This window comes from Trachymyrmex septentrionalis, unplaced genomic scaffold (assembly GCF_001594115.1).
Source record: "Trachymyrmex septentrionalis isolate Tsep2-gDNA-1 unplaced genomic scaffold, Tsep1.0 scaffold20, whole genome shotgun sequence".
Classification (NCBI taxonomy): domain Eukaryota; kingdom Metazoa; phylum Arthropoda; class Insecta; order Hymenoptera; family Formicidae; genus Trachymyrmex; species Trachymyrmex septentrionalis.
Genome location: NW_017305180.1, coordinates 5,469,994 through 5,486,093, shown reverse-complemented (window position 1 = coordinate 5,486,093; position 16,100 = coordinate 5,469,994). Strand labels below are relative to the sequence as shown.

General features: G+C 37.4%; 3 protein-coding genes across 15 annotated transcripts in view; 2 read left to right on the top strand and 1 right to left on the bottom strand.

Moving 5' to 3' along the window:
• The window catches only part of LOC108747875 (tumor necrosis factor receptor superfamily member wengen), a 25,649-nt gene extending 24,578 nt beyond the window's left edge, over positions 1-1,071 (top strand). Inside the window, exon 6 of the mRNA XM_018485765.1 lies at positions 1-1,071. This exon is cut by the window's left edge and continues 10 nt beyond it. Coding sequence (XP_018341267.1) covers positions 1-156 — 156 coding nt within the window. The 3' untranslated portion in view covers positions 157-1,071.
• Positions 1,072-3,452: 2,381 nt separating this feature from the next.
• Positions 3,453-12,103, bottom strand: LOC108747774 (zinc finger protein Pegasus). 10 transcript variants are annotated; one of them, XM_018485528.1, is made up of 6 exons: positions 9,085-9,543; positions 8,794-9,009; positions 8,153-8,384; positions 7,236-7,504; positions 6,821-7,156; positions 3,453-6,556 (listed from the first exon to the last, which is right to left on the bottom strand). In XM_018485528.1, the coding sequence occupies exons 1-6, from the start codon at positions 9,108-9,110 to the stop codon at positions 6,082-6,084; spliced, it is 1,554 nt and encodes a 517-aa protein (XP_018341030.1). In that variant the 5' UTR covers positions 9,111-9,543; the 3' UTR covers positions 3,453-6,081. The 10 variants fall into 10 exon arrangements, with proteins under 10 accessions (XP_018341030.1, XP_018341031.1, XP_018341035.1 ...); XM_018485529.1 differs by lacking the exon at positions 9,085-9,543 and adding an exon at positions 12,016-12,103 and having other exon boundaries at positions 6,082-6,556; XM_018485533.1 differs by lacking the exon at positions 9,085-9,543 and adding an exon at positions 12,016-12,076 and having other exon boundaries at positions 6,082-6,556; positions 8,794-9,004.
• Positions 10,591-16,100, top strand: part of LOC108747773 (liprin-beta-2) — an 11,604-nt gene continuing 6,094 nt past the window's right edge. Inside the window, exons 1-5 of one of the 4 annotated variants that reach the window (XM_018485525.1) lie at positions 10,751-10,829; positions 11,850-11,910; positions 12,204-12,275; positions 14,711-14,849; positions 15,478-15,635. In XM_018485525.1, the coding sequence (XP_018341027.1) occupies positions 14,720-14,849; positions 15,478-15,635 (288 nt within the window). In that variant the 5' untranslated portion in view covers positions 10,751-10,829; positions 11,850-11,910; positions 12,204-12,275; positions 14,711-14,719. The other 3 variants (XM_018485526.1, XM_018485524.1, XM_018485527.1) reach the window with 3 other exon arrangements.

Genomic DNA, 16,100 nt, shown 5'->3' with positions numbered 1-16,100 from the left:
GCGGCGGCGGCGGCTGGCTGGCCGGAGGCAGCGACCGGCAACTTGTACATCGAAGAGGGGGGCACAATGACACCGAGGAGTAAGCGATCGCAAATCGCACGGATTCAACGTAACATCGAGACCATTCTCAGTCACAAGACGAATCAGAGCGATTGATCGGGGATCCCCAGTCCGGAAGATCCCCTTAAACGAAATGCACTCTTAGGACGGTATTCATAGTCGGATCTTGTATCTAAGACTTGTATCTTAAGTACAGTCTTAAAATGTCGTGAATCAATCAGAGAACTGTATTAGCGTTTTAAAACATTACAAGAACGGTATTAAAATAAGAACGGACGATGAATATCATCCTTAGACTTGCTAGGTAGAAGTCGTGCGTTTTTTTCATAAATTTAGGCTGATATTCATAGTTTGTTTTTTATTTTAAGATCATCTTAAGTAATGTTTTAAGAAATGCAGCTCTCTGATTTGATTCAGATCATCTTAAGAATGTACTTAAGATTTTTAAATATAAGAATCGACTACGAATACCGGCCTTAAAGTCATTTTGCACGAAAGATATCCGAACGAACTATAATCAGTACTTTCTTCCGAGGATTCTCTCGATGAGCAACAACAAGGATCTAATAAGGATCTAACAGAATCGATTTTGCGCTTTTCAAGCGTTCTCAATTTAAGTCAGCCTCGCGAGGAGAAGAAACTCGCGGGAAAATTTCTGGAGATGTTCTCGTCGAGATAAACGAAAAATTATAAAATCTTCTAGTATAATTCCGAAGACAGTCTTGCAGATCAGATTCTGTTGACTGTCTTCAATTCGTCTATCTTTGACGAAGAATTCAGCACATTCGGAAGAACAGGAGCTAAGCATTAAGTCGAACTACGTCTATTTTGTAATATTATTATAAGTATAATGTGTAATTCGTTACAACCAGGCAATCGAATACTCACACTTTGGATCGGCTGCGCCAACGTTACTTTTGCAGATGAACTAAATATTTTGAATCTCTTTCCAGGCATATTATGATTATCGGAATAAAAAAAAAAACGAAAGAATTGCTAATTAGTAAAGAACGTCGCAATGTAATCAATTCTTAAAATGTATTCTTATGTTTTAGACAAACGAATCTTTGTCAAAAAACAATCTCTTAAAATTTAAGTTAAATCACTCAAACTTATTAATTTGTCTCTTAATGTAATCGATCGATTAATTACAACTTGATTGTGAAATCTTAAATCTTCTTATAAAAAGTAAATTCTTACGTAAATTTCTTATTATAATTGACATGATGTGTAAGGGAAGGTCAGGTGAATCTGACACCTTAGAGTTTTTTGAAGATTTTATTTTCTTGGACGGCAAAAATTAAGTGTAATATGATATGAGACATTGTTTTTACACCCAAGTCACCTTTTTAATCTTACATTTTTTTAGTAACACTTCGTTCTCAGTATAAAAAGGTCTTGGCTTTCATGTGCAGCTAGATTTGTCATTGATTTGACAAATGCTGCCACACGCTTATAAAATTTTTAACAATGCTTGTCCAATATCAGCTCTGTCCGATATATTACCCGATCTTTCTCTTATACGTATATTATAATGGTGCTATAACATCTGAATGGTGCAATTTGAAAATTCAGAGAATGCTCAATTAGAGAAATTACTCCACGTTAAACATTTATCTACTATCGTTGGCGCAAAACCGAAATTATTTTATGTAAGAGAAAGAGAGAGTGCAACAAAACAATGAACAAATTGAAATTTTTCACGCGTTTGATCAGATTACATGCAGCTTGTCTCTTTCTCTCTTTGTTTATTTGTCCCTGGTAAATTAAATAAAACCGTTATGAGGAGACGCGATGTCTCCTGCCGTGTCCCGGAGCTCGAAGGCAACTCGAGCAACGAACGACACGGACACGGTCGTGTCCGGGGAATTCTATTTATTTCTCTCTTCCTCTTTCTGATAGCTTTAACACGACGAACACTGTAATATAAAGCGCTTCTGTATTCATAAACGCATGGTAACGCAAGCAATAAAGTAAGATTATAACATTTATCGATAGGCTGTCTTTATTTTTTTCCTGGAAGAGATGGAGACACATAAGGAGAACCTGCGATATCCGGGAAATGTCAAGTATAAAAAATACATGTAGGATGTTCAGATTTAGACAGGAGATTTATATCAACTTTTTTTTTAGCAATATAAAGACGTGAGAAAGGCTATTATTCCATGTGAACTTTTAGTCCAATTACTTCCTTGACTAATAGAGAATACAAATATTGTCATTTATTTTTAAATATTCTATTTAAAACTGAATTCGAAAAACTTTCTATTTTAAATATTATATAACGGAATTATTTACATTTTCTTTATTCTATATTTTTCTAAATATTTTAGAACTTAATTTTCGAAAGTCTTTTATTTTAAATAACTTTCAATTAAAAAATGATTAACGCCTATTTTCTCTCAAATAAAAAAAAATGACGTTGTATTTATTTTTGAATATTTTGAATCTTGATTTTTGCGGAAAGTTTTCTATTTTAAATAGGTTGTAACTGGACAAATATCATTCGATATTTTTGCTAATAGATATTAAATTTAAAAATTACGGTACAAATAATATTATACATCTATTTCTGGAAAATTATGCGTATATCGCTTTAAGACGCAGAGATATGGAATCAATTAATTTTATCTACACATTTCCGATACTATTATTGAAAATTGCGTTGTGTATAAAACTTCCTAAAAAGTAATCCTTGACGAGGTAACAGAACGAGTAAATTACGAGCTTATACGTGCCGTCACGCACAAAGCCTGGATTCTATTGCAGGGAAGTTAGAGACTGGTGAGCCAGAAAGAAAGAGAATAAGACGTGTACGATAAAAATTCTCTCCGTTCTATTCCTTATATACATAATATTCATGTATTTAGATTGTACCCATTACACCGTAGTAACATCAACAATATTTTTTTTTATTCCATTCTTATCGATTTAAATATATCTTTATTCGTATGTATAAATAAATTGTGGGAAGGTGGGGGAAAGGGGAAGTCGAGGGAATAAGGTGGGTGTGGGTGGCTTATCGTGAGTGTCTAAACGCCTGTCTCACACTCAAGGCTGTGCTCGTCGTACTCTCGCTTGCCCTAAGATATATACCTTTACGTCTATCTTCTAGCTTTAAGACTATTTTCTTTGTAAACGTGATCACAGTGTAAAGGCGTCGCTATATACGCTAAAGCGGTAAGCACATATGGTGTGAACACGAGTTAACACACGCTCCTGTGTCTAGTACATCTGCATTTTTTAATCACATCTTTCGCTCTCTTCTCCGTTCTTCTTTCTCTTTTTTTTCTTATTTTCTTCGACTAAAGCCTCCTATCCCTCTTCTCGCACGAATTATACGCAACTTTCTCTTATCCTCGATGAAATAATCCCAATCAGGCACTTTTTTTGTTCACAATTCCGCCCCGAGGAGCCGCACGAGAGTACGACAAGCGCGCGCATTCTTTTTTTTTTTTTTTTGTAAAGGTATCTAAAAAGATTTGTACGTCAATGATTTAATAATAAGGATCGAAAGTGCGAATGACGAACGTGTTCCTAATAATGAACATACGTGCCCTGCGTACAAAATAGTGATAGTTTCGCGACAGCTCTTAAATACATTATATCGATCGAAGATAGTAATAATTCGTGTACGTTGCATTCGTTTACGCGCGAAAGATCAGCCCGATGAATCTCTCTCGGCGCTCATTGGTTTTTTTTTCCTTTTTTGTTTTACACGTGAAAATTCACCCGTTGTAAATTATATTATGCGACATCGGCTCTGTTAGAAAAGCACTGTTAATATTAAGACATTCGCTTAATCGTATAGTCCCGTGGTCTCCGGTCCTCTTGGAATGCAAAGCAATAATAAATTACTTAGACTCTAATAAATAATTGTAATCGTATTAAATACTATGCGATATACAGAATAGTTATTTTAAATAACTACAACCATTTACAGCAGTGTCCGCGTGTACGTGTATTTCTTCGTCTCATTGCGTGAGACGGCATATATATTGTATATATATGTATATGTAATAATATATATATACATATGTAATAATATCCGTGTATACATATATCTGTGTGTGTCTGCTGTTATGTATGTGACTCTACGTGTATACATACATATATGTATATATATTTATATATACGCTATCTCAATGTTCTTCCCTTCGTGCTTTCTCTCTCCTCTAATACTCTTTTTCTCTCTGTACAAATATTTATATATAAAATATTTATCGAATCAAAGGTGAGAAAGGAAGAGAGAGGCGACTCCAGCCAAAGCGAACGGATCGAGATACCTGCCCGGTACGTACGAGCCCTCGGCTAAAAAGTCACACCTCTCGAACTTGCTCCCTGTCGTATTAATAATTAATAACGCACGCCCGGCTAGCTTTTGTGTCCTGTACATCCTCGCTTCGCGGTTTTACACTAGTTTCTCACTGCGACGCAACGTTCCTATCTAAAGGAGAAAGAAGAATAGATGGAACTCGCGGCAATAAATACCTTGTCGCGTCGCGATACAACAGTATCCACGTATATCGATGCGTCGCGCCGACATTCTTTCGACGAACGCGACGTTTCGTATCCTTCAAATTTGTACAATATCTCAATAGAGCTGCTTCTCGAATCCGTGTGAAAATCCACATCGCGGAATTATTAAAGGATAAATAATTGTTCGATAATTCGTGATATTGCTCTTCTACTATATAAATTCTACGCGCATAGGTCTCTAAACACTCAAAAACAAAAGATATACATATACTTTCTTTTTCTTCTACATACTTTGCACAATTTTTCTTTGTCTTTAGAAGGCCTGGCCTTAAAACAATAATATAAATGCGTTTCTTTCCTTCTCTCTCCCTCAATACAAATAAACTTCTAATGAATTATATCCGCGCCTTGCTTCTATCATCCAAACTGCACATCGTCAACTAAATAGTTTCTATCTATTTATCAGGTTAGAACAAAAGTTCGTAGCATATTATTTATATCATGTTTTTAAAAAAATTTGGCAATTATATCATTCGATAGAGCAAAGTTTTAGCTTAAAAAATATATTTTTTGAATTGCGGTTTGACAATTTTTAAACAGAATTATGAGCATATTTAATCCGTAATAACTCAGTACCAACAAACCGTAGGAATATTTTTAATAAACGATTTTGTTATAAAATTGTAAGCTTGTTAGAAAGCCAAGCATTTTTGCTTTTTTGCGCACATGACAGGCCTACAAAATAAGAAATTTTGCCAAAAATTACCAAACTCAAAAGACACCTTTCGAAAGAGATTTTAAATTTTAAAACTCTTCTTTTTATTAAATTTTATTAACTTTTAACATTTAAGCAACTGTAACGAAATTCATAGCTCTATGAACTTTTGTTCCGACCCAATACATGAAATTTTAATGTCGCACTTTTTTTGCGATAAAAGCACAACATAGCTATAGATATATATATATATTTTTTTTTACTTTTCACAATTGACAGGGCAATTCGCAACGTGCCCCTTTGTCGCATTTCTATACTTACTTTACTAATTTAAGACTAATGATAGAGCTCGGAATATATCTCGATAAAGCCCTATGGACGGATAGTTCGTACAATATAACAGCATGATGGACGAGTGTGTTGGCAATTTCTTTTTTTCTCGCAATTTTTTCTCCCTTTTTCTCTTTTTAAAGGAAAGGCACAATTTGTCGCGCTTTGTACATTATTTTCTGAGGGAACAGACATACCCTCTCTCGAATTCTTAAAAATAATTTACAATTTAATTTACAACTGATTTGCCGTTGTGTTTTCGGCGCATTCTCACGCGTTTCTGAAAGTATATTTTAGCGAGAAGTATGTCTGGACACGTCGCAGAAAATACTTATACCTTCATGCTAATGAACACTGAACGTATGTAAGACATACATACCGAATCTTCTGCCGTTTTATTTCATTTAACGAAGAAGGAAAAGAAAAGAAGTAGAAGAAATAGGAAAAGGGAAAACGAATTTCTTAACTGCGGGTACTTCTCTGTTTTCTCCTCCCAGCTACTGATGACTCTTGCTCAGTAAATGCGAGTTGAACTGGTACAGATTGCAGCATTGCTCCCCGCAAATATTGCACTTCCACGGGTTACTCTCGCTGTGACAACCTTTGTGAAGGAAGTACAACGTCTGATCCGGAAACGTAATGCGACAGTGAGTGCACTGGAGGCCGCTTGTACGAGGATCCGGCCTGGTCGAAGTGGGTGGCTCGCCCCTCGAGTGTGGATTAGAATTAACGCCGCCACCGCAACCGCTGTTGTTACTATTGTTATTGTTGTTATTGGTAGTACTGGTGGAAAGCTTACGGCGAAGATCATCGCGCAGCAACGATTTTAACGGCGACACTTTGATCAGCGATGGTAACGGTAGATTGCTCGATGTCGCCCCACTATCATCCATACCGTTGCTGTTTGGCTCTTGCTTGATGGGTATTAAGGAGATCGAAGGTGTAATAGCTTCGTCACCTCCGCCTACGTTCCTAAGAAAAATGCGAAAATCCGATCTGTAATTTATGTCATTTGGAACGTAATTAATTGTCGGCATTTCTAAATTAATATTTAAACTATAAGCACACATAATTTATCAGTCAAATCGAAGTTAATAATAAAGATAAATATACAAAGATTATACAAATTTCTAATAAAGAATTTTTAATAATTTTTACCAATTAATCATTGCAATAAATATTAATAAATTTTAATATTAATAAACTAATTAATTTAATGATTTTTTAGATGCTCACCTATGAATGGTACTGCTATTGATAGATAATTGATGATGACTACTGCTTGGTGCATTGCTATTGCTGTCGGCGCTCTGAGGACTATTGGGACTGTCTCCGTTCAACGGGGCAGGACTTGGATTTCGTTGATTGGCAGCTTGTTCGGGGTAGGGAATGGATATCTCCACGTGGGGCGTGAGGAAATGCATGGGGGGCGTGGCGTTATCGGTCGAACGGTTGCCAGTACTATCCCCGCTATCAGACAGAGGTGCCGAAGGCATCGCCTCCCCGGATGTGCAACTATTCATTATGGATGTAGAGCTATTTGGTCCTGGATTATCTAAATCTATTCCATGTCTACGAACAATAAAAGATATATATATATATAAGATATATGAGAGCAATGACATTTTCCTTAAATAATTCACGCACTTACCTATTAAAGAAGTGCAACCTAAGGCATTTCATGGTAGCTGCACGATAATTGCAGAGAGGACACGATTTAACCATATCGTGCTGACCGACGTGTTCGTTTTGAAAGTGAGCACGCATCGCGATTTGTCTTTGGAAACCTCGGTTACATATCGGGCAATGGTATGGCAAAGTTTTTGAATGTGTCGTAAAGTGTTCCGCAAGATGGTCCTTCCGAAAGAATCTCTTCTGACATACCCGACATTCGTATGGTTTTACGCCTGTATGCCTCATCTAAAAGATAAAAGGAGGATGCAATAGATTAAATGTTTATAGATAATTATATTTATTCAATATAAAGAATGGTTATTTAACAGAATAAGAGTATATAATTTAAAAGAATTATATATTTACACTATCGTCTATAGCAGTGATATGCAACCTGGAGCTCGCCTGTGAATTTTTTGCGACCCACATAGCCAAAAATATAAAATCATACCTTCTATTTTATGCAAACAAAATACACATTGTGTAACCAACAAGATTTTACTTATTTCTGAAAGTAACTCTTATAAAAGGTTGCCTATCACTCTATACCTAAAAATTCTATTTACTTTTGTTGATGCTTATCAATTAATATTACACGTACAAACATGTCTTACTCATTAAAAACAGAATCAAGTGAATAAATTATTATAAAAATAAAAGAAGTAATAAAACATTAAATATTTCATCAATACAAAAAATATAATTATTAAAAAGTCAAAAAATTTTAGAGTCCTATCTTTTACATAAGAAATATAAATTAATTTAATATAATATTAATCTAAAAAATAGAAATAATCAATAATGACTGCTCGATGACTTCCAGTGTTAAACGTGTAATGTATCATAAGTAACATCAACATAAGTCTTTTTATTATATAATCTTCCTATACCCACTTTGTGTCTTCTCATATTAGCTCCATTTGAAAATTTCATATTACAGACATCACATTCAAACATCTTTCTGTGAGACCTGATTCCCGAATGGCCCTCTTCAGCATCCCCATCATTTTCTGTTCCTTCTATGCCTTCAGCGCTTTCTCCAGCTTCGCCACTCGCCAGGCATTGATCTTGGTGAGCGGAGAAAGCCGTTTTATTTATAGTCTCATAATTGTCGCATCTATCACATCTATGAAATTAAAGAAATTAGACATATAATCAAGAAATGGCATCAAAATAAAATATTGTTCTAATCAGTTGATTGCTGTCGCTTGATAACTGACTGTGTAGAAAAAGCAGTATACTATGTAACTGTTGTACAATTCTTTAACATGATTAGTTTATTTAGATCCAGTGAAAAACTAAGGGCCAGACCAATCACATCAAAGGATTACTTTACAACAGTTACAAAGCTGCTTTCTCTGCTGAATGCAATCATAATTACATTCAGTAGAATGCTTATTTTACAACTATTCTTTGTACTAATTAGATTATATATTTAGATCTAGAGAAATAGTCCTATCGCAGCGAAGAAACTCAACGGTTGCAAAATAAACTTTAAGATTAATCAGACAATAAAGCTGTGTTTTGAATCTCACCTAAACGCAGGAACAGCTCCATCGCTACTGTCATAATTTGTATTGAGAGCTGCTTCGTTATCAGGATCCAACGTCTCTTCTTCCCTGTGATTAGAAGAGTCTCCAGCTTCGGCTTGCGAGGAGGAATGAGAGTCTACCTCGTTTTCCCCACCACCACCGTCAACCCCATCTGACATGTTACCAGGCGGAAGGACTATCTTGAGTCCGTCATCTAACCTAAGACGACAAATACTTGGATTAATCAAGCTTATTCTTAAGCATCAAACACGAGCAGATATCCATTGAATTCACATAACAGCTCCGAGAGTCCCAAACATCAAAAACGTTAAATCACCGATCACCGTTCATTCGCCCATTTAAATACAACCGTATCTTTTTAAACGGATCACACTGTCTTTCGTTAACTTTCCGAGAACCGAGCATTATCAGGGAACTGCAAGGAAGGATCGATCATCTGACGCGCTTCGCGTTCCATATTTCGCCGAGTCGAGCGAACGGGAGGCTCGTCGCGCGAGGCACCCGATCCGATATCGTCGTGCCCTACATAGCGTCAACCCATTCGTCGTCACCACGTTCGCGGACACGTCGCGAAATTTCGAAGCGCGATGCAGGAACGTGTTTCGCTAATCGTTACGTAGAACTCGCGATCGTTCGCTCGCTTGCGCGTAGCGAGGGTGCGAGCGAACCTCTCGACATCGCGAATCCCTCGGAGAAATGAAACCGCTGTTTTAATCGCGCGTCTTGGCGGCGCGCGCGCGCGCGCGAGAGAGAGAGAGAGAGTCTCACCATTTAACACCGTCGATCACCGTGACGTTACGCGCGAGCTCGCGTCCGTTCGCATCTCGCGCCGTCGCGCGCTCGAACCTTTACCTGTCAGCTCTCTCTCCGGCGGCTCCGATACCCGTATATCTCTCTGTCAGGCGCTGTCAACCGTGTGGATTTTCGCGAAATACTCCGAGAGAGAGAGAGAGAGAGAGAGAGAGAGAGAGAGAGAGAGAGAAGGGGAGGAGGAAAGAGAGAGCTCACGCGTGAATACGCGATTTCGAGAGGGGTATCCGAGAGAGAGAGCAAGGTGCAACGGTACGAGTGTTACCCAATCCTGGGAAGATTACGGCATAGAAACACCTGGTGGTAAAGCGCAATGCCAGAGTGCACTGCACTTTGTCCCAGTTTCGACCGAATCCGTCACTCGTGACGTAGTTTTCGCGGCTTTTCCGCGGAAAGTCTCTGGCAGTCGCGCGCGCGCGACGGTGGAGGCGAGAGAAAAAAACGATTGGCGAACGAGAGGAGGGGGTGGGCCAAAAGGGGGAAAGGAAGGACGAACGAATGGGACGGGACGGGACGGAGACGGGGGGACACTTCTCTCGCTCTCGGTTTTGCGAGCCACTTACTCACATTCCACGGAAGGGACCGGGACTGCGGGTGCACCTTCCGCACCTTCCTCGGCGCCACGACGGAATTTCGCTCGTTCTCGCGCGCCGCCCAACACTCACGTCTCACGATTGCTCGATCGCTGCCGCAACACACGCATCTCCCCGACACTTTTATTTTTCTTCTCACTCTATCTTTTTTTCTTTATCTCTCTCTCTCTCTCTCTCTCTCTCTCTCTCCGTTTCCCCCCGCGATACCCGCGCACAGCCACACACAAATAAAATGTAACGGAAGCGCGAGGTGTCCGTACGGCACTTCTCTCGCTCACCGATATCGACACTGCTGCCAACCGCGTCCACCGCGACGTCCACCACGACGACGCGAATCCACTCCGTAGCTCGCTGATTGACGGATACCGCGTGATACCCTGACAACGCCGCCGACACCGATGCGGGAATCGCGATACGCGCGAACCTCGGCGAACTTCACAGTTCACGCCAACCTCGCGATCGAGGCCGCGCGCGCGCAACTCCTTCGTGCGAACCTAACCTCACCGTGCGATCCGAGGTTGGTATCATGATATCGCGCGCGTATTTCAACTCCTGACCTGTCAAACGTATGTCGTTATCTCGCCTATTGTACGGCGTGTTTACGCGCAATAGATGGTAAATATTCCGCGATGTTTCGGATATTTCCTCGATTCACGCTGCTGTTCCCTAACATATTTTTTTTTATGTAGTCATTTTTCTTTTGTAATTTTCTTATTTCATAGTGTTATTAATTTATTACCGTAAATGTTTGTTTAGTACATTGTTATGGTATTTGCTTGAGCGTTTGAAAGGATTAATCCTGGAGCGCAAGATAAATAAAGTTATCTATCTATCTATTCATCCATTCATCTAATCCATCTCTGCGAATTATTACATAAGTTTGTTTTTACTAGAAGTTTGCACTAGAATTTTCTTAACTTTCCTTCTTGCTTTTATTAAATACTGAACTAATATATATATATGCTTTTTTTACTTTAAATCTAAGAAGTATATAATAATTCAAGAATAAAAAAAAAAGATATTTAATCAAGAAAGGTCATTGGGACAAAATTGGAATTATTTATAGTTATATATTAAGTTGAGCAAAATGATTTGAAAGGAATGTAACATCAAGATTTCTAGTATCTAAGTGTCATATATGATTCTTTCCAGCAGGAGAAAGTTTATAGTGCTTTCCAGCAAGAGATATATAACATAGTAATCATTTCATTTTTGTTTAACATTGACAAACAACAATAAGGGTGTAATGATTCATTCATTTACAACTGTCATCCGTGTCTCTTGCTGGAAACATTCATAACCTTCAAGTTTTGTTTAATATTTAATAACAAGAGCTCATAAATAATTCACTGTGTTATATTGTGTCATTTATATTAATTATATCTGATTCTTGACTCTTGCTGAAAAGCATTAAGGCGATGAGATTGAAGGCATTAATGCCTGTATTCATAGTCAGACCTTGTACTTATATATATAAGGCTTCCTTAAATTTATCTTTAAATGCTCAGCAGCCAATGAAATAATTCGTAGAGTATCTAAAGATAAATTTAAGGAAGGTCTTAAATATAAGGCCTGACTATGAATACGAGTATAATTCGTACTAACTATTAAAAACCCTCGTGAATTTTAACTCAGGAGCGTGATAGGAGTGAAAATGGGGTCATCAAAAGCGACGCAATTTCCTTTTAACCGTCGGGTAAGTGATATCCAGTGTGATCAAGTGGTTTCTCAATAACGCGCGGATCTCGTCGCGTATCGTATCGATTCCGTGAAGTGCGACTCCGGTCCGACCTAACCTCACCTCATTTCCGACAATTCCGACTCGCGCTCGCGGTGCACTTCACTGCGCCTCGCTGCGTGCAACTACGTTGTTTGTTGACTTCTCGCGAAACTCGACCAGAACTCCGTTATGCCTCGTTGCGGATAGCGAGGATCATCGTTGTGACGTCGGCGCGGATTGATTATCGTCTCACGAATTTCGTATTTCAGTGCGTGTCACCGATGCTCATCGTACATGCGGCCAACATCCGCAAGTCAACGGATCCCGACTGACGTAAACAGGTAATCTGCAATTCTGAGACGTCATATAATTTCTATCCCCACGCCTCCCCCCCCCCCCAATACATTACGTCCTTATTAATTTCTTGAAAATATGTTGTAATAAATCGGTAAATGGACAAGTAGAGAAATTAAGGGAAATTGATTGCTCTTCTTCGCTATCTATTTCGTATATAATTTCGTGTTAATAACGATGTAATATGTGCTGTGTATATGTAATGTAGTGAATGTGAGTCAATAAGTAACCTTAATGTATACCTTGATTTTTTAGAACAAAATTAAGGTTATTTATTGACTCACCTGTTATGCAGGGTGGCTATTGTATCTAAACGATTTTAAGGGATGACTCATACATAAAAAATCCAAGATGAAAACTTTATATGGTTGTATATTCGAAACGACTTAATTTCAGAGATACAAGAGATATCAAAGTTGAGGGAAAAATTTTATGTTTTTCAATAATTTTGAAAACCATTTGAGTTATTTTGCTAAAACTTTATATTTGAAGTTCCATTACAATAACTCGAATGATTTCTAAAATTTTTAGAAAAAAACCAAATTTTACCTTCAACTTTGACACCTTAATATTTGAAACTAAATTATTTCAGATATATGATCATATGAAGTTTTCTTGAATTAGTATGAATAGTCACCTCTTAAACTCTGTTAAAGTACTTAATAGCTATTCTGTGTATTAAGTAAAATGTTAAATATACCAATAGATCTGTTCTGTTTCTATACTCCAGGACTTCTTGCCATTTGTTTCTTTTTATATTGGAGAAAAAAAGACAAAATCTAAACTATGTGTAAGAAATTCAGGCAATTATGGAAAGAAAACAGATCTAGTTTGTCAGCAGATTGGAGTTTGAACCTGTCAACAATCTGAACAGATTGCCAGCAAAAACCGAGCAAAATCTATCATTTTATGATCATTTAAATTAAATGTATCATTATAAAATACTCTACTCGGTTTCTACCATGCTATTGCATGTAATAGATTCTGTTATATTTCTGCTGACAAAACTCTGCCGACAAAACAAACAGTGGGTACTTTGTAACTATTCTTAACAGATTTGGCTGTCTGGATGTATTTATCTAATATATCAATTTATAAATGAGCGCTCCAAGAAGGCACATAAATAATTTGTATAAACGCGCGAAATGATTTATTTGAGCTTGATGCAGCTGTGCTCGTGAAGAAGAATTAACAGAGATGGAGAAAAAGAGAGAGAAGAGTGAGAGAGAGAGAGAGAGAGAGAGACAGATAGAGACAGTGACATGGTATATATTATGGTGGCAGAATGTTGGGCGTTGCTCTTCAGTACCTGTTGATCATCGTTTGCATGCGTGTTATCTCTTTGTGCGATTGTCATTGTTTTACTATAATCTGTGAGCTCCGGTGATCATTCTTATCATGAGATGCTACGGTAAAGATCCGAGTGAATGATTGTCTCCTGACATTCAATCTCTCTCTCTCTCTCTCTCTCTGTCTTGCGGTCCTGACATATCTCACTTTATCTTTTTTTTTTTTGCGATCGATCATCGAATTCATGTGCTTTATCACTGATAAGAATTTACGTCCATTTTACATATGTTAAGTGCTTTTCGACGAATTCTGAGCTTGATGTAAGCGATATATCTCTATTTTTGGCTAGAACTATGTTGGTTTTTTTATTTATGATTGAGGTGTCTAAATTTTGGAGATGATTGCGTCCATTTTTAAAAAACTTTAAGGTCATCGTTGATATATACATATAATCCGCAAATAAATTTAGAAAATGTCTTCAAATTAAAGATATTTTCGCAAATAATTGTTTTAGAAATTTATTATTTTACTGCAATTTACTAAAGAAAAACTATTCCTTCTTTTTTATTATACAATTATCTGCTACAGATGTCTTTAAAAAAATTATATAACAAACAATAAAGTTATAAAGCCACTTTCACGAAATATAGTTTTTGCTTTAATTTGTTGTAAATATTTTTTGCTATAAATTAATTTAAAAACAATATAATAGAATACAATTCGAAATTATTTAAATAAATTTTTCTCGAGCAAATATCTCGTTTTTATTAGGTATAATTGCAATTTTATGTAAAGTGTCATAAGAACAAAATTATAAAAAAATGTGAGTACATAATTTAAAATTCATTTGTGTAATTTCTCTCACCCGCATGCTATTCACTAAATGGAACAGTCCTGAACGTCGCACAATTATATCTACAGTGCATCGCACCTCGCGACGTTGCACTTACGTCGTCTGGAAAGCCTATGAATCAGCGGTTGAGCTTTCATGTCGTTTCGCGTGTAACATCCAGCAAGTATCTCCATTCATAGAGATATCGAGTTTTAAAGAAGGATTTTGCAGGGCGTGTCGGAAAAATATTATTCGGAGTAAAAATATCAACAGTTAAGAATGATAATTTTCTTCTTGCAGCGTTAAGTGATGGGCAAAGGTGAGGAGAGAAACGGCACGACGGCGCAGGCGGGCGAATCAACATTCCTGGGAAAGAGTTCGAACGAGGCCAGCAAGATGCTGGAGGCCGCGTTGCTCCAGATGGACGACATTATTTCTGGTACAAATGTCACTTGTGCACATATCAAATATGGATGTAATAGATTTTAATGTATCATTTATATGGATATATTTGAGAATTCTGTATTTTGTAAATACGTTATCAACGCGATATATTATAAAAGAAAAATAGGAGGATAATACTATAGATTTTGTTTTATGTCATCAAAAAAAAGATAGAAAAATATTTATTTGAAAAATCAGGCAAACCCATAATTTTTTATGTCCGCTTGATGTATATATTTATTAAAACTTGAGTTTCCTCAAGGGAGGAAGGAGGATTCTTGTCCCTTTCCCCTAAATTTTGGCAAGAAAAAATGAATCGTGAAAATTATTTTTATAATGAAAAGTTAAACGCTTATCGCTCAATTTGTGACTTACGCCTTATATGTGAGAAAATTTGCTAAAAATTCTCGAAGGCTGATTTTAATACAAATATCTTAAGTTTTGTGTAAAAATAAATAATTTTTGCTCCTTCTTGATTGAAATTCTACTTAAAGTATAATAAATTTAAAGTATAATAGATCGCAGATTTTATAAGTCTACCTTATTCTATTATTGAATGACATTCGAATGACATTGTGATCACTTTTTGCGCAATCATTATTACATTATAAATACATTTGTAGGTGCTTGTGCCGAAAGTTCGGCCGAGAGTAGTTCGGAATGGAAGAACTCGGTGAAAGAGGCGACAAGAAATCTCGTAACTGCGATAAAGGGCGCGCCGATGCCACCCCCGCCGCCCGATGGCGTCACTCAGAACATCCTCTTGGCGTGGATGCAGCCGGTAAGTTAACAAACAGATAACGATCTCTGTTCCGACGATTTTATGCTACTCACACACTCGTCGAGACGACCGAAGGATGAGCGTCATCTCCTCAGAATTTTGTCCTTCCGCTTTTCAAGATGACACGTTCCGGAAATGGGAACAATTCGTCTTGCGATCAACTCGGATGTCGTGCGAGGAACACGTGTGGTGTCCGCCTCGTGCATCCGCAGCTGCGTTTACATCCGGTTACACGCTGTGCATCGGTACTCACGTGTTCGCACGCGTGTTTAATCGCCGTGATGTACATCGGACACGTATGTCCGCGCTTACATCCGGACGTTTGACTTTGTAATCACGGACTTGATGTAGATCGACAGCGGTCGAAATCGACCATGACTTAAGAATCTACTTTTGGTTGTAATTGTTATCGTTTTCTTAACTATGCGTGTGTTATGTCAATATATATTGTCGGTAGAATTTCTC